The 18,544-nt window shown below is 37.1% G+C and overlaps 1 protein-coding gene across 1 annotated transcript in view; it reads left to right on the top strand.

The window, feature by feature from the left end:
- The first annotated feature begins 6,749 nt into the window (after window positions 1-6,749).
- ppan (Brix domain-containing protein peter pan) overlaps window positions 6,750-18,544 on the top strand; it is a 31,583-nt gene continuing 19,788 nt past the window's right edge. The window contains exons 1-5 of the mRNA XM_068344236.1: window positions 6,750-6,877; window positions 10,138-10,302; window positions 13,737-13,879; window positions 15,168-15,351; window positions 17,385-17,569. Of these exons, the coding sequence (XP_068200337.1) occupies window positions 6,848-6,877; window positions 10,138-10,302; window positions 13,737-13,879; window positions 15,168-15,351; window positions 17,385-17,569 (707 nt within the window). The 5' untranslated portion in view covers window positions 6,750-6,847. The remainder of the gene's footprint in view (window positions 6,878-10,137; window positions 10,303-13,736; window positions 13,880-15,167; window positions 15,352-17,384; window positions 17,570-18,544) is intronic.

Genomic DNA, 18,544 nt, shown 5'->3' with positions numbered 1-18,544 from the left:
AAAAACCTTTACGAGGCCCGTCTGAAGCTTTATGGTGTTCAGTTAAGAATCCATCTTTGCCTATGTCAAAGAATGCTTTATCCTATTTTATCAGACTGTTAATACGAGAAGCTCATTCCCATCTGAATGAGGAAGACCAAGCTTTGCTGAAGGTAAGGACACACGAAGTTAGAGCTGTCGCAACTTCCGTGGCCTTTAAACAAAATAGATCTCTGCAAAGTATATTCGACGCAACCTATTGGAAAAGCAAATCAGTGTTCGCGTCTTTTTATCTTAAGAATGTCCAGTCTCTTTACGAGAACTGCTACACTCTGGGACCATTCGTAGCAACGAGTGCAGTAGTGGGTGAGGGCTCAACCACTACAATTCCCTAATTCCATAACCTTTTTTAATCTTTTTCTTGAAATGTTTTATTATTGTTTTTGGGTTGTCCGGAAGGCTAAGAAGCCTTTCGCGTCCTACTTGATTTGGCGGGTGGTCAAAGTCATTTCTTGAGAAGCGCCTAGATTAGAGGTTTTGATGAGGTCCTTTAGTATGGGTTGCAACCCTTCATACTTCAGCTCCTAGGAGTCGCTCAGCATCCTATGAGGATCGCGAGGCTCCGTAAGGAAGACGTACTTAAAAAGGCAGAGTAATTGTTCAAGTCGACTTCCTTACCAGGTACTTATTTATTTTATGTTTGTTATTTTGAATAACTGCTAAAATGAAATACAAAATACTTAGCTCATAATAATGTCAACATGTAATGCTGGTCTCTACCCACCCCCCTGGGTGTGAATCAGCTATATGATCACCGGCTAAGTTTAATATTGAAAAATGTTATTTTCATTAGTAAAATAAATTTTTGAATATACTTACCCGGTGATCATAGATTAAAGGACCCTCCCTTCCTCCCCAATAGAGACCCAGTGGGCCGAGGAGAAAATTGGTTCTGTGTTGACATGGAGTACTTGAGTACCTGCTCGACAGATGGCGCAGTTGATGTACACCCCCACCTGTATAGCGATCGCTGGCGTATTTTGTCCTTAGGTTTTTCTGTCGGGCAGCAGAGCTGACAGCTATATGATCACCGGGTAAGTATATTCAAAAATTTATTTTACTAATGAAAATAACATATTTCATGCCATTCGGTACATTTCAAATAAGGAAGTAATACAGTATTGGCATCTTGTCACACTTTAAGTGTATAATTAACCAATTATGATATATTATGTCCTTCATCATCATCAAGGTATTCTAAAAGGTTTTCTTCATAACTTTAAAAATTTCCTACCAGGATTAGCAACAAGAGCAAAGAGATCTCTCTTTCTCTCTACTTATTCTTGTCCTGTTACTTAGCAATGAAAATTTATCACTCATAAAATAAATCTGCTCTTTTAATATCAAAAGCTCTTATCATCTGATGGGTTATCAGTATCTGAGTTCTCTTCTAGCAATTGTTTAATTTCACCTTAAGATTGATTGATTGAATTAAAGTTTTCAGGCATCCTGACATGTAAGGTCATTGTTGCCTATTCACCTTAAGAAATATGCCTCCTCTTTATAGAGCTCATTGTGAAGAAAACCAAAAATTTGACTCATCATGAGGAAAGATCTAAGCATACTGGAAAAGTGTGATCTATCTAGTGTCGAGTGCCTAACCAAAAATATTGCCCTTACACCCTATTACTTTCCATTTACTAATATGCGCTTTATTGCCAAATAATGCTCCTACGCTTTCTGTAAGGGTAAATTTATTAATATGGGGATGATGGCGTGACCCGTGTGTTTAAAGTCGTTACCATATTTTAAATTAAAAGGAAAGAATGGTTTTGATAGTTAGTAGTCACCTAACTGCTTGCAAAAGAGTATATCTGGGAGTTAGATTAATAGTATCTAGAGGTTTTCAATCTCCTTATCTTTGAATGATTTACACTTATCTAATTAATGTAAATATTTATATGAAGCCTTTGTCTTCTTTGGTATCGTATCTAGTTGCCATAAACGATGATTTTGTAATTAGCCGCATCTTGTTTCATTAGGCAGGCTAAGTTATCTTACTGTTATATCACCTAGTTTTCTTGAATGACATTTTATAGGTCCTAATTGATTTGAATGGATAGCTATAAATAATTATTCTTGAATACCGCCAAATGTTTTTATGTTTATTCTCTGGAAGCTTTGAATTAAAAAAATTCTTTTGCCAATATCCTGTTGTATCTTTGTTTCAGTAATCTGACATTCCTCAATGCTTCTATAATTAATTACATTTGGATTAGAATGTTGCAATGGAAGGTTATAACTAATTAGATTTCATATCATCGTGACAATTTACATCAAACCACAGTGTCTAAAAAAATATTAATACAAATTTATTACTTTAATGATGCTGTTTCTTGCACCTGATGAAACCTCGATCATAACATGCTCTCTGGAGGGTAAAATAAGGTTATTAGGTATCTCAGACAGGCTGGTAATTTTAAGAATCATGTTAACCTTGAAAGTACTGATTGTTATAGCTGGACTGGGCACTTGTCTCGGTAGCTGTTAGTGGAACAACATGTAAATTAGAGACGGTAAACAGATTGAAAATTAAGTGACTGCAACATTCGTTTCAGGTGAAACTTGTATGATATTAAGTACTACCTCTACTGAGTCTAGTTGTTCTAAGTTAAATTTGATCTGTTACCTTTCTAAAAATGATGACCACTTCTATATTGATCATTAAACGAGGGTGTGTCCTTCACTTGGTATTTTAACAAATGAAAAGCGACACGTGTATTAGTTATGTTGACCAGATTTTAAATAAAGAAAACCGGCTGTTATTTTATAAAACTGTCACCAATTCCAATGCAAAAGATCAATCAAACTGCCATTTCAGTTTGAAATTTTATACCTGTATATCTTCAGAGAGTAGGATACATCGTGGGCAGGTTGCTCAGTTTTAATTACTAATGAAATCACGGTATTATCAGATAACCCAACGGGAGGACATACTTTGCTTGGTATAACACCAGGTGAGTAAGTGTATACTATAGTCCATTTCTTTTAGCGAGGCAGATTTGCACCGACTCGCAGCGGTGCCCTTTTAGCTCGGAGGAGTTTCCTGATCGTTGATTGGTTAGAATTATCTTGTCCAACCAATCAGCAATCAGGAAACTTTTCCGAGCTAAAAGGGCACCGCTGCGAGTCGGTGCAAATCTGCCTCAATAAAAAAAATTGACTATAGGTCCATGCAATTACCAGACTTTGTGAATAGCCTCAAAAGTTCAAACTTGAAGCAAAATGTTTTTATATTGAACAGACTAATAAAGGTATCTCTCTGTAGTTTATATATGAAAGACACTTTTTTTTTAATGTTGTTACTGTTAATTTTCATACAGTTTATTTCCTTATTTCTTTTCCTTGCTGTGTTATTTTTCCTGTTGGAGCCCCTGGGCTTATAGAATCCTGCTTTTCCAGCTAGCATTGTAACTTGGCTAGTAATAGAAATAATTAAGCCTTGGCAATCCGTAGAAGAAACAGAATGTAACCACTCCGTATGATATTGAGCCCTATGAAGAAAAGTTGAAAAACTATTTGAATTAACTATATACATTAGTACCTTGGTATAAGAGTTTAATCCGTTCTGGGAAAAAACTCATAAACCAAAAAATTTTTACCTATAAATAAAGGAATTGTAAAAGAAACAAATTTTACTTGATGCATTCCATAAGTTCATAAACACACCCAGTTTATAAACCCAACATCACAAATGAATACAATATAATTCAGAATGAAAAATAGCCATAACACTAAAACAATTTACTAACTCAGAAATTAGATAAAAACGTTAACATGACAAAACTCTTAGACGATTTTTGCCGTGCAGACTTTTAGAGGCCTCGATACTGTTAAGTATTCGAGAAGATAATTCCAACTAACTAAATTGTGGAATAATTTTCCAAATTAAATATCTGAGTCAGCATTAAAGTATGTTACAAATGTGTTTTTTCTGTTGGACACTTTAAAGCTCACCACACGAGCTGGTTGATGCTGCGTGCATTAGAAGAGTAATGAGACCCTTCGCGCACTGTACGCTTGGAAGAATTTTCCCAACAGCGATGATTTACTATCCGCGTGCACTGCTAATTCATTGTAGCGGCTTATAGAAACTGATTGGTAACGTCTCTGGCTGGTGTTTGCCAGTCGGGGGTTCGAGTCTCGCTCAGACTAGCTAGTGCCATTAGTGTCTGCAACCTTACCATCCTTGGGAGCTAAGGTTGGGGGTTTTGGGGGAGCCTATAGGTCTATCTGCTGAGTCATCAGCAGCCACTGCCTGGCCTGGTCCTAGCTTGGATGGAGAGGAGGCTTGGGCACTGATCATATAATATATGGTCAGTCTCTAGGGCATTGTCCTGATTGCTAGGGCAATGTCACTGTCCCTTGCCTCTGCCATTCATGAGCGACCTTTAAACCTTTTGAACGAGGCCGTTCGGGGAAATAGCTCTTGTGAAGACATGCCTCCTGAGAGGAAATACCTCCATAAAGTAAAAATCTGCTTGTTTGAAGCAAGACGTAGGTCCCTTTTTGTAGTTAAGACATCATCTATATTATTATTATTGTTATTATTATTATTATAATTATAATTATTAGAAGATTTATATTAGGAAAGGTACAAAGAAGGACCTTTCACCGGGCATCACAGGCCTCTTCCCAGAAATAGATTTTTCCTTCGTCAAAATCCCTTTATTATTATTATAATTATTATTATTACTTGCTAAGCTACAACTGTAGATGGAAAAGGGTTTCAACAGGGAAAATTATTCTATTATATGCAGCCTTTTATTTCTGTTTCATAGTTTATTCTATTGTTCTCCATGTCCATTCTGTAGGCTACTTGTTGCTAGAATTTTTTTTCAACTAGGGATACAGCTTTGCTCTTAATAATGATGGAAATAATTAATGTATAGTGAATTTAACTAGTCATAACTTGTAAATTTTTGGGTGTAGACTTAAAGGGAGGGGTCACAAATTCTTGTCATGAATATAAATGATTAGGATTCAAATAATCAATTTAAACTAGACTTCTGTAAATATATAAATGAGAAATACTTTTAAATTGATATTTTGTGTATCTATGGTGATTTATAATTAATTGCAGATTTTGTAACGAAGTGAATATATAATAATCCAACTTTGAGAACTATTTTCATAAGGTGTGAGGAGAAAAAGAGGCTGGGTTCTGCAGAAGTAGGTTGCAGTGCAGATGGGGTCTGGTAAAGAAAACAACAACAATAATGATAATGATGATAATAACAACAACAACAATAAAATTAATAATAATAACAATAACAACAACAATAAAAATAATAATAATCATAGTTTTAATAGAAGTACTACAGTCACTATAGTAATACTAAAGAAATCAAGATAAAAGTAATAATGCTATTTGATCCTCATAATCCTATACTGAAATAAAGTTATTACAGCTAAAAGAACATTTTAAAGATTTATCACACAAATGGTAACTAATTTCCTTTTAAATAATGTAAGTCTTTTTATAGTTTATTTATGACATAACTGCTTTGACGTTGTTACTGTTTTTAGAATGATCTATTGTTAATTTGTTCTCATTCATCTATTTCCTTATTTCTTTTCCTCACTGGGCTATTTTTCCCTATTGGAGCTCTTGGGCTTATAGCATCTTGCTTTTCCAACTAGGGTTGTAGCTTGGATAGTAATAATAACAATAATGATAATAATAATACCAAAACTCAAAATATAAAATGATTTATTGTTGATTTGTTCCCATTTATTTCCTTATTTCCTTTCCTCACTGGGCTATTTTTCCCTATTGGAGCCCTTGGGCTTATAGCATCTTGCTTTTCCAACTGGGGTTGTAGCTTGGCTAGTAATAATAACAATAATGATAATAATAATACCAAAACTCAAAATATAAAATGATTTATTGTTGATTTGTTCCCATTTATTTACTTATTTCCTTTCCTCACTGGGCTATTTTTCCCTACTGGGGCCCTTGGGCTTATAGCATCTTGCTTTTTCAACTAGGGTTGTAGCTTGGCTAGTAATAATAATAACAATAATGATAATAATAATACCAAAACTCAAAATATAAAATGATTTATTGTTGATTTGTTCCCATTTATTTCCTTATTTCCTTTCTTCACTGGGCTATTTTTCCCTATTGGAGCCCCTGGGCTTATAGCATCTTGCTTTTCCAACTAGGGTTGTAGCTTGGCTAGTAATAATAATAATAATAATAATAACAATAATGATAATAATAATACCAATACTCAAAATATAAAATGATTTATTGTTGATTTGTTCCCATTTATTTCCTTATTTCCTTTCCTCACTGGGCTATTTTTTTCTCTATTGGAGCCCTTGGGCTTATAGCATCTTGCTTTTCCTTCTAGGGTTGTGGCTTGGCTAGTAATAATAATAATAATAATAATAATAATAATAATAATAATAATAATAATAATAATAATAATAATAATAATAACAAAACTCAAAATATGAATGATTTATTATTGATTTGTTCTCATTTATTTATTTCCTTTCCTCACTGGGATATTTTTCCCTATTGGAGCCATTGGGTTTATAGCATCTTGCTTTTCCAACTAGGGTTGTAGCTTGGCTAGTAATAATAATAATAATGATAATAATAATACCAAAACTCAAAATGTAAGTTAGATTAAAGGGCAAGCTCACAAGAGAAGGAGAGCCGTTACGTAGGCGGCTTTGTTGTCATACACCAATTACTACTACTTTTCACACGTGTCATTTCTCGAGTTTTGGCGTCTGCATTTTCTCGACTTTCGGTGTCTACATTTATTTGTGATTTTTATTAATATATTCAACAATGGCGAAAAAGAAACCACACAGTAAGAATGTAAGTTCAATTATCAGTCTCATAGATCTAATTTAATATAAAGTTTCATTGTTATTTTCAGAGATTTAATTGAAAATATATATGTATAGGTTGGGCTCCGTGGAGGCTATGCTGACCCTAGGCTAGGAACGTATGCATGTTGTGACTACCTTTAGACAAGTAGGGTATGTCGAAGCTATTCAGGGCCAGGGAATATTTGTAAATAGGGCATCAGAGGCTGATTAATACATAGGAGTAAAGAAATTTTGGGTTTATGTATGATAGCGGCCACCTAGATGGTTGCTTACGGTTAAATTAGGAGTAAAGAAATTTGGGTGTATGTATGATAGCGGCCACCTAGATGGTTGCTTACGGTTAAATTAGGAGTAAAGAAATTTGGGTTTATGTATGATAGCGGCCACCTGTATGGTTGCTTACGGCTAACTTAGAATACGGCAGTGTAAGGGGGGTCGCAGGTGGGCATTTTTGTATTTAGTAGGTAAATATGTTTGGAATCTTTCCATGTAATTGTGAATGATGTATGAACTATAGTCAATTTCTTTTAGCGAGGCATATTTGCACCAACTTGCAGCGGCGCCCTTTTAGCTCGGAAAAGTTTCCTGATCGCTGATTGGTTGGACAAGATAATTCTAACCAATCAGCGATCAGGAAACTTTTCCGAGCTAAAAGGGCACCGCTGCGAGTCGGTGCAAATATGCCTCGCTAAAAGAAATGGCCTATAGCTCACATAAGTACAATTACTATATTTTCATCTACTGTATGTTATATGTTATAGATACCTTTAATATTGTATACTGTACATGAAGTACTATCAATACTTATGCAACATTCATATGTTATAAGAAATTTTATACAAGGAAAATGATAGGTGTCTAAGGTTATTTATACTATAACTGAATAGTTTTTAGATTTGGCAGTTATTACTATTATTATTATTACTTGCTAAGCTACAACTCTAGTTGGAAAAGCAAAATGCTATAAGCCCAGGGGCCCCAACAGGGAAAATAGCTCATTGAGGAAAGGAAACAAGGAAAAATAAAACATTTTAAGAACAGTAACAACACTAAAATAAATATTTACAAAACAAGAGGAAGAAAAATAAGATAGAATGATGTGCCTGAGTGTACCCTCAAGCAAGAGAACTTTAACCCAAGACTGGGGAAGACCATGGTACAGAGGCTATGGCACTACCCAAGACTAGAGAACAATGGTTTGATTTTGGAGTGTCCTTCTCCTAGAAGAGCTGCTTACCATAGCTAAAGAGTCTCTTCTACCCTTACCAAGAGGAAAGTAGCCACTGACCAATTACAGTGCAGTAGTTAACCCCTTGTGTGAAGAAGAATTGTTTGGTAATCTCAGTGTTGTCAAATGTATGTGGATAGAGGAGAATCTATAAAAAATAAGCCAGACTATTCGGTGTATGTGTAGGTAAAGGGAAATTGAACCGTAACCAGAGAGAAGGATCCAATGGAGTACTGTCTGGTCAGTCAAAGGACCCCATAACTCTCTAGTGGTAGTTTCTCAACGGGTGGCTGGTGCCCTGGCCAACCTACTACTGTAGTAATTTTACTTAAACGTAATAAGCCAAAATTCACTCATAAATAACTCTCATAATACAAAATAAATCAGAACATTTATAGACATTATATGTCCTCTTTTCGTGAGAAAGAATTTCCTTACCAACTCGCTCCTGTTTTGAGGCCTGTTATTGGGTATAGGGTTGACCACTTGTACACGTCGATGAGATAGTTAGGGTTCCGAGTTGTCTACATTTCTTGCTTACTTAACGTAGTGCATAATATTTTGATCAGATGCATGCACAATCAGGTATACTGTTATATAGTCTGTGTCTATTGATTCTATCTGCTTAACACCTCTTCTGCACTTATTTAGGTTGTCCTAAATTAAGAGCTATGCCACATTATTTGGCGGGACCTTCTAACCTATTATTATTATTATTACTATCCAAGCTACAACCCTAGTTGGAAAAGCAAGATGCTATAAGCCCAGGGGCTCCAACAGGGAAAACTAGCCCAGTGAGGAAAGGAAATAAGGAAATGAATAAATGAAGAGAACAAATTAACAATAAATCGTTGTAAAAAAAGTAACAACGTCAAAACAGACATGTCACATATAAACTATAAACAACATCAAAAACAAATATGTCATAAATAAACTATAAAACTATAAACTTAAAGCTATAAATGCTTATATTCTTATTTTTCAAAGTAGCATCTTACTTTTATTAGACTTTATGATATCATTTAACTTGTTATATAGTCTGTGTCTATTGATTCTATCTGGTTAACACCTCTTCTACCCAGATTTAAGTTGACCTAAGTTTAAAAACTATGCTACAGTATTTGGCGGGACCTTCTAACCTATCTTGACCTTAAAGCTAAAGATACTTATAGTCTTGTTTCTCAAAGTAGCCTCTTACTGTTGTTAGACTTCATGATATTTAACTAAAAAATTTTTTTGGAAATAAAAGCTGAAGTCTTCAAAATTAGATTTTAAACCTTCACGATAATTGTAGTTTGCATTTCATCTTTTCATTTGTAAATAACTTAGGTGAAATTTGTACATCTTCAAGTTTGGCATTCTTATCGATAATCCAATCTTTCAAGCACTTTGGCATATCTTCTTTCATCGCTTTTTGTAAATTATTCAAATACAGTATACGATAATGCTGATCTTATTGTCATTATAAAGTTGAATGATTGTAATTATCTATAGGATTTTAAAATGAAAAGTCAATAACTGCTTAAAGACATTAATTTAAAACTTGATTTGTTTATTTTTATGCCTATTTTTCAGTCATTCATTTTTGTTCTTCAAAATCCATTAACAGGTGACATTATACTCGCATCTGTTCTTAGATTGGAGCTCCTTTGATTGCAGAATTTTAACCATTTCACCCCCAGGCTATTTGGAAATTTCCAACCTTTAACCCCCAAGGGGTTATTTTTTTCCCAGCACATTTTGTAGTTTATTTTTTTTTAAATTGCTCTAACAGCCTTAATTTTTGTCATAGAGAGGTCAGGTTGGTCTCATTCTCTTGGAAAATGCCTGAATTTTTTTTTAAAAATCATCAAAAATATGAAGAAAAATTTTTTTATAGCATTTTTTTGCAAGGACGTACCGGTACGTCCATGGGGGTAAAGGGATGGCTTTTGTGAAACGTACCAGTACGTCCTTTGGGGGTAAAAGGGTTAAGTGGAGTGTAATGTTATTATTTACCACTAATTTTTATTTCACAGAATCGTATTCTTCAGCGTAGGAAGGACAAAGCGAAAGCTATAAATGAAAGTGTCAAAGAACCACATTGCCTGGTGCTGACCCGTGGCAGTGTGTCAATGGACTTGAAGAGACTCTCACACGATTTTCAGTGGATGATGGAGCCGAATGTACCTGCCAGATTGAAGGTATGGTGTTGTACTATAATGTGGATACTGTACTTAACCCTTTTACCCCCAGGCTATTTGGAACTTTCCAACCCTTAACCCCCAGGGGTTATTTTTTCCCCCAGCACATTTTGCAGTATATATTTTTTAAATTGCTTTAACAGCCTTAATTTTCATCATAGATAGGTCAGGTTTGTCTCATTCTCTTGGGAAATGCCTGAAGTTTCTCCAAAAATTATCAAAAATATGCAAAAAAATTTGTAAATATGTTGTACTGTAATGTGGATACTGTACTTAACCCTTTTACCCCCAGGCTATTTGGAACTTGCCAACCCTTAACCCCCAGGGGGTTATTTTTTTTTCAAGCACATTTTACAGTATATATTTTTTAAATTGCTTTAACAGCCTTAATTTTCATCATAGAGAGGTCAGGTTTGTCTCATTCTCTTGGAAAATGCCTGAAGTTTCTCAAAAATTTATGAAAAATATGCAAAAAAAATTGTAAATAGCAGTTTTTTGCAAGTACGTACCGGTACGTTCATGGGGGTAAAGGGATGTGTTTTGTGAAACGTACCAGTACGTCCTTTGGGGGTAAAAGGGTTAAAGTGGGACAGTACACTACTGTGTATCTCATTAAAGCCTTTTGGTTCCTATAAGTAATATAAACCATAGACTTTTGATAGAGGTAAGACTTCGGCGAAGCTGGTACAACTGTTAATCTTTCACAAGGTAAACATTTGATCGCCAGGTGGCTGGTAAATCCCACCCAGCTGGAGTAGAGCAACCTTCACTTCGACTTCAGCTACCAGAGAGTAGTGACGTACTTCTCAGCACCCTCGTCCGACTGTTTTAATCTTTTGATTTGTGTTTTTTTTTATCATTTGGTCTTGCAGTTGTGTCTGAGGTCTCTTCGACCTTCTCTAGACCTCGATCAGGACCACCTACAACGTTTTCCACTTGGAAGGAACCTGTGCTTGCACAGCTCTTTCGAGGACCCCAACCTGGCCAGTTCAGAAAGGGAGATAGATGTAGATGCAGATGTCGGCATTCCCCCTCACTTGCTTCTGTAATTAGGGGGAGGCTTGTCAGGCCATTGGGTAACCTTGCAGAGACATCAGGCCAAGCTGTGACTAATGAGTGTCTTTCTGGAAGGGAATTTGCTATCTTTTCTGGACCCCTATCCCCTTGATCTTGCAGACCGATAGCATTCACAAACTATCCTCCAACAACATTGCAAGCCCTAACATTGTTGTGAGAGGGAGAAGGGTGCTTTCGAAGTAATTTGAAACATCTATCCTCCAACAAGATTGTAAGCCCTAACATTGTTGTGAGAGGGAGAAGGGTGCTTTCGAAGTAATTTGAAACATCTATCCTCCAACAACTTTGTAAGCCCTAACATTGTTGTGAGAGGGAGAAGGGTGCTTTCGAAGTAATTTGAAACATCTATTTAGGCTTAAGAGTTGACTCTTTCTGGTGAGAAGTCAACTGGGGCTTGTAGACTGGTCATTGATCATTATAGAAATGGTGCGGTCTGTGCTCTGTTCTATCTGAAGGATGTATGCATCCTTCAGATAGAACTAACCAAGTACCAAGCAACAAATACCCATTCATCAGTCCTCTTGAAAGTACCTCCTGTGTTTTGGATTTTGCACTGCTGCCCAGGTGTTCACTCAACTGCTCCTCTATGATTCGTCGAACTAGTCTTCTTGCCTTTTGTTGCAGATTTTGATAATTTGGGATAAGTCAAGTCTCACATCTAAGCAGAGGTTGAAATTTCCGGGTATGTTGAGGGACACGGCAGTAGCAAGAGTTATCCATGAGACGATCGCATTAGCAAGCTCAAAGTAATAGCCCAACTTTTCTGTCCTAGACAGTACAGTACTTCCAGCTCGCCCACCTTTTTTCATTATAAAAACTTGTTCCTCATGGGTTTCTCTGCCAGAGATCCTTTCAGTGGTGTTTGAAGGATCCCTGGTTGGGTTCTAAGGATCCTCTTAACCAACTTGTCCCATTAAAATGGATATTATGGGCTGATCTTAGCTGGTGGATAGACAAAGAAAACCTCATTAACGGAGGCCCACTCAACTCCCTACCTCCGCATATGCAACTTTTCCCAGTCAAGTGTGTGGTTAGGAGAAGAAAAGCATTTCCACATCATGTAGGAAATGTAAACAGCTTTTTGAGCTCTGCAAGTATTCCAAGAACGTTTGATGAGGCACTTGGTAGTGTTGATGAGCGGTAACGCCACTGTAGTAGTTTATGCCAACAGGCAGAGGGGCATAGTGTTTCTCCTTTTCGACTCAACAAAGCAGATGCACATTTTGGTGCCGTACCACACTGTAGAAAAAGACTAACGTGGAAGTTCTACAAAAGATCAATATCGAAAAAAGATTACTTGACATTTTGGATGAAAGAAAACTAACTTTTATTGGACACCAGGTTCGGAAACACAATACTCTGGACAGAACGCTACTAATTGGATCAGTCTATGGTACAAGAACAAGAGGAAGGCCTAAAACTAGATTGAGTGACAATATCAAGGAGATGTGCGGGCTAACGATGATGGAGTTGGAAACGAAGGCTCAAGACCGGAATGAATGGAGATGTTTTGTGCAGAGGGCCACGGCCGTTCGACATCGAACACCTCGTACTTGATGATGACCACACTGTGGAGGTTTCAGCCAGATACATCCCAGGCAAGAGAAATGTATTGGCACAGCCTAACGGGAAACTCTGTGTTTTGTTTCCCTGTCCCAGAGCCATGGGCAGTGTTCTAGGATGCTTTCCAACACCCTTGGGATTACCTGGACTCTTTAAGCTTTTCCTCCGTTCTGCCTGATGTTTCTCACAACAGGAGGTAGATCCAAAGAAGATCAAAATAAGTCAATGCCTTTAACTCCTGAATTATGTTAGTATGTGCAATGAAGGCTCATCAGCAGTACATTGAAACCATTACACACACTAGGCATTCACCTCTGCCTTGCAGGCACTCTAGACTTCTAACATCAACATCCTTCCCATTCCTCGCTGGCTGATCTGGAGTGACATTGAGGATAGAAATAAATCTATCTCAATTAACAGTGAACCATATGCAGTCAGCTTTGATAACATTCATAGACATTTTATTTCCTTATACTGTTTGATTAAAGAAAAATCTGTTTCCATTTAAACATTATGATATGAAGACTACCTAATGAAATCAAATTTAAAACAAGCACAGCACATTGTTACTATTATAATTGACACAGAAGCTGTAAGAAAAGGGTAACTTAGCATTGTTTAACCTTATTTTTCAGCTTACAGGTAACCATGTCAGAAGGTGTAACCTGAGTACAGTAAATAATGACTGTACTTTAATATATACTTGTAAAATAAGAGGGTTGTATTCATGACAAAGATTATTCAGATATTTTTATTTCCAGATTAGCCCTTAATTCTTGATTTATGTTTTTCAGGGTACTAAGAAAAACGTAATAAAAGACTTTGTTGCCGTATCTGCCCAGCTAAATCTTACGCACTTAGTTGCTTTCACACAAACATCCCTTGGAATGTATGTCAAATTATGCAGAATACCTCGGGGACCTACAGTGACGTTTAAGTGAGTACTTGACAGTATTTTTTCATGTGTAGTGAATCGATTTAATAATTTTTTATACTGGGTATTTAGTACTTACAAATAAGTATTATTAAGTTATTTGATGAAAGAAACTTGTAGCTTACTGTATTTGAATTGCAATGTTGTATCACAGGGTTGTTGTGGCCTGATTGGTAACGTCTCTGTCTGGTGTTTGCCGGACGGGGGTTCGAGTCCCGCTCAGACTCGTTAGTGCCATTAGTGTCTGCAATCTTACCATCCTTGTGAGCTAAGGTTGGGGGGTTTGGGGGAGCCTGTAGGTCTATCTGTTGAGTCATCAGCAGCCACTGCCTGGCCCTCCCTGGTTCTAGCTTGGGTGGAGAGGAGGCTTGGGCGCTGATCATATCATATATGTTCAGTCTCTAGGGCATTGTCCTGATTGCTAGGGCAATGTCACTGTCCCTTGCCTCTGCCATTCATGAGCGACCTTTAAACCTTTAAGAGCTAGTTAGTATAACAATGGTAAATTAAGAAACAGTTTAAGTTATAAGATTTGACTGATTACACCTAAAGCTTTGATATTTTGAAGTAATTCATTACAAAACATCCAATGTAGAAAATACATTTAGCTGTACAAACTAAAGAATGATGGAGTAATCCATTTAATAATAATTTTAAACTGCAAATAGAAAATCAGCAATATTTAAGTGAGTTTGTGAGACAACTTATCAAGGTTTTGTACAAAAGTAAGCACTATTCTCTTACTTTAACTTCTTTCAGTGCTTCATATATCAGATCACTAAATATCCCTCAAGAGTAATACTGTCATTAGAGTTTCGGGAAATTACCTTATGGTTTGGTATATATATATATTTTTTTCAAGCACACAAGCACACTAGTACCTCGATTTACGAGCAGTAAACCCCCTTCCTCCTCTTTCTCCTTCTCCTTCTCCTCCTCCTCCTCCTCCTCCTCCTCCTCCTCCTCCTCCTCCTCCTCCTCCTCCTCTCTCTCTCATTTCCCTCAATCTAGCCATGACTCTCTTCAAAAGGATAGTCCAAGTTAATTCATCATCATTTCTTTTTTTTAATTGGCTGGTATGTAGCTACTGTGTATCTACTCATATCCATTTTAATTTTTCATTAAGTTTTATTGGTCTGTATCTATGAATCAATTTGATGATTACAAAATATTTTATATTCCTAACATGTTTGAACTCCTGAACCCTGTAAACAGATAAGGTGCATGTAAGCGTCAAATTTCATTGTTCAATGAATGTGATTGTTAATCAGATTATATGAATTATTTTCAGAATAATGAATTATACCAGAGCAAAAGATGTCCTGTCTCTATTGAAAAAGCAGTTTACTCACGGAGATCGGTTCTTATATTCGCCGTGTATCATGACAAACATTCAACCCAACGAAGGAGACCTCCATCTTCAAGTCACAGCGCGGATGTTTCTTGATATGTTCCCGAACATCACGCCCGATTCGGTAAAGTACCGCTTCTTTTTTTGAGTAGCATGAGAATACTGAATGTCTCCCCTGAATTCTGAGCGCCTTGTCATTTATAGGGAGCATCAGAGAGTTTCTTATTACACAAATTTTTATAGTTGCTCTGGCTAAATTGAATAAGATTTCTTGCCTTTTCTCAAACAAAATAGTGAAAAATAGAGGGTTGGGCATGAATTTAGAGAGTTCTATATGAGAAAAAGTGATTGTACCAACTGTGATGTATGGATCGGAGTTGTGGGGAATGAAAGTGATGGAGAGACAGAAATTGAATGTGTTTGAGATGAAGTGTCTAAGGAGTATGGCTGGTGTATCTCGAGTAGATAGGGTTAGGAACGAAGTGGTGAGGGTGAGAACGGGTGTAAGAAATGAGTTAGCAGCTAGAGTGGATATGAATGTGTTGAGGTGGTTTGGCCATGTTGAGAGAATGGAAAATGGCTGTCTGCTAAAGAAGGTGATGAATGCAAGAGTTGATGGGAGAAGTACAAGAGGAAGGCCAAGGTTTGGGTGGATGGATGGAGTGAAGAAAGCTCTGGGTGATAGGAAGATAGATGTGAGAGAGGCAAGAGAACGTGCTAGAAATAGGAATGAATGGCGAGCGATTGTGATGCAGTTCTGGTAGGCTCTGCTGCTTCCTCCGGTGCCGTAGATGACCACGGAGGTAGCAGCAGTAGGGGATTCAGCATTATGAAGCTTCATCTGTGGTGGATAACAGGGGAGGGTGGGCTGTGGCACCCTAGCAGTACCATCTGAACTCGGTCGAGTCCCTTGTCAGGCTGGGAGGAACGTAGAGAGTAGAGGTCCCCTTTTTGTTTTGTTTCATTTGTTGATGTTGGCTACCCCCCAAAATTGGGGGAAGTGCCTTGGTATATGTATGTATGTATGTATCAATTATCTCTAGTTGATTACCTTGTCAGCTAAAGTAAACCATGATGGTCTGTGAAGTTGTGAAGCAAACATTTTTATTTACAGAATTTGAGTAATGTGGTTGTATGAAAGGTAAATCTCATGTTAAACTCTACTTCTACTGGGCTTCACCCTTTGTTCTTTTAATGTTGTTTCTTTACAGTTCAAATTGTTTACCTTTGAAGCACAGAGACTCCTTTGTAAAGCCTTTTGTACATACATACATATACCAAGGTACTTCCCCCAATTTTGGGGGGGTAGCCGACACAAACAATGAAACAAAAAGGGGACCTCTCTTCTCTACGTACACAAACAATGAAACAAAAACGGGACCTCTCCTCTCTATGTTTATCCCAGCCTGACAAGGGACTCAACCGAGTTCGGTTGGTACTGCTAGGGTGCCACAGCCCACCCTCCCCCGTTATCCACCACAGATGAAGCTTCATAACGCTGAATCCCCTACTGCTGCTACCTCCGCGGTCATCCAAGGCACCGGAGGAAGCAGCAGGGCCTGCCGGAACTGCGTCACAATCGCTCATCATTTATTCCTATTTCTAGCACGCTCTCTTGGCTCTCTCACATCTATCCTCCTATCACCCAGAGTTTCCTTCACTCCATCCATCCACCCAAACCTTGGCCTTCCTTTTGTACTTCTCCCATCAACTCTTGCATTCATCGCCTTCTTTAGCAGACAGCCATTTTCCATTCTCTCAACATGGCCAAACCACCTCAACACATTCATATCCACTCTAGCTGCTAACTCATTTCTTATACCCGTTCTCACCCTCAGTACTTCGTTCCTAACCCTATCTACTCGAGATACACCAGCCATACTCCTTAGACACTTCATCTCAAACACATTCAATTTCTGTCTCTCCATCACTTTCATTCCCCACAACTCCGATCCATACATCACAGTTGGTACAATCACTTTCTCATATAGAACTCTCTTTACATTCATGCCCAATCCTCTATTTTTTACTACTTCCTTAACTGCCCCCAACACTTTGCATCCTTCATTCACTCTCTGATGTACATCTGCTTCCACTCCACCATTTGCTGCAACAACAGACCCCACTGTGATTAATAAGTAATTTATATCTTTCTAGGCCTCCCCGGATAAGATAAGGAGGTGCTGCCTATTCAATTACGACGAGGAAAAAGAACAGTTTGATCTCCGGCATTATGCTATTCGTACGGTTCCTGTGGAGGTGTCCAAAAGTGTCAAGAAATTGATGGGCCGTAAAGTACCTAACTTGGGCAAATTTACAGATGTGTCAGAGTTCATAACAAAGTAAGTGAAGTTTTATATTTATTTGGTTCATACTTTAGCTTTTGAGCATTATATTTTTGCCCTATTATATTATCTGTTTGTTTTATCATCACTTTCCCCATTATTATTGTTATTATTATTATTATTATTATTATTACTACTGCTAAGCTACAACCCTAGTTGGGAAAGCAGGATGCAATAAGCCCAAGGGCTTATCCAGTATAGGAAAGAGAAATAAGTAAATAAATAAACTACAAGAGAAGTAATGAACAATTAAAATTAAATATATTAAGAACAGTAACAAGATTAGAATAAATCTTTCATATAAAAACTATAAAAAAGACTTATGTCAGCCTGTTCAACATAAAAACATTGGCTGCAAGTTTGAACTTTAGAAGTTCCACTGATTCAACTGCCCGATTAGGAAGATCATTCCATTACTTTAATGTGATATAATTCTTGTACAAATCACGATTTAGATATTGCTGCAAGTGTAACAGTAGCAGGTGTTGTAAGAGGTTTGTAGTAACTACAACAGGAGCACAACATAGATGCTGTCTCGCCAAAGATCTGGAAGTAATTTTAGACTCTAGGAAGCATTTTAAATGTTATAGATGCTGTCTGAGCAAAGATCTGGCAGTAATTTTAGACTCTAGGAAGCATTTTAATTGTTATAGATGCTGTCTGAGCAAAGATCTGGCAGTCATTTCAGACTCCTGGAAGCGTTTCAAATGTTACAGATGCTTTCCGAGCAAAGATCTGGCAGTCATTTCAGACTCCTGGAAGCGTTTCAAATGTTACAGATGCTGTCCGAGCAAAGATCTGGCAGTCATTTCAGACTCCTGGAAGCGTTTTAAATGTTATAGATGCTGTTTCAGCAAAGATCTGGAAGTAATTTTAGACTCCTGGAAGCGTTTTAAATGCTATAGATGTCTGAACAAAGATCTGGAAGTAATTTTAAACCCCTGGAAGCATTTTAATTGTTATAGATGCTGT

This window comes from Palaemon carinicauda, chromosome 20, assembly GCF_036898095.1.
Source record: "Palaemon carinicauda isolate YSFRI2023 chromosome 20, ASM3689809v2, whole genome shotgun sequence".
Lineage (NCBI taxonomy): Eukaryota > Metazoa > Arthropoda > Malacostraca > Decapoda > Palaemonidae > Palaemon > Palaemon carinicauda.
This window is presented reverse-complemented; position numbering and strand designations above follow the sequence as displayed.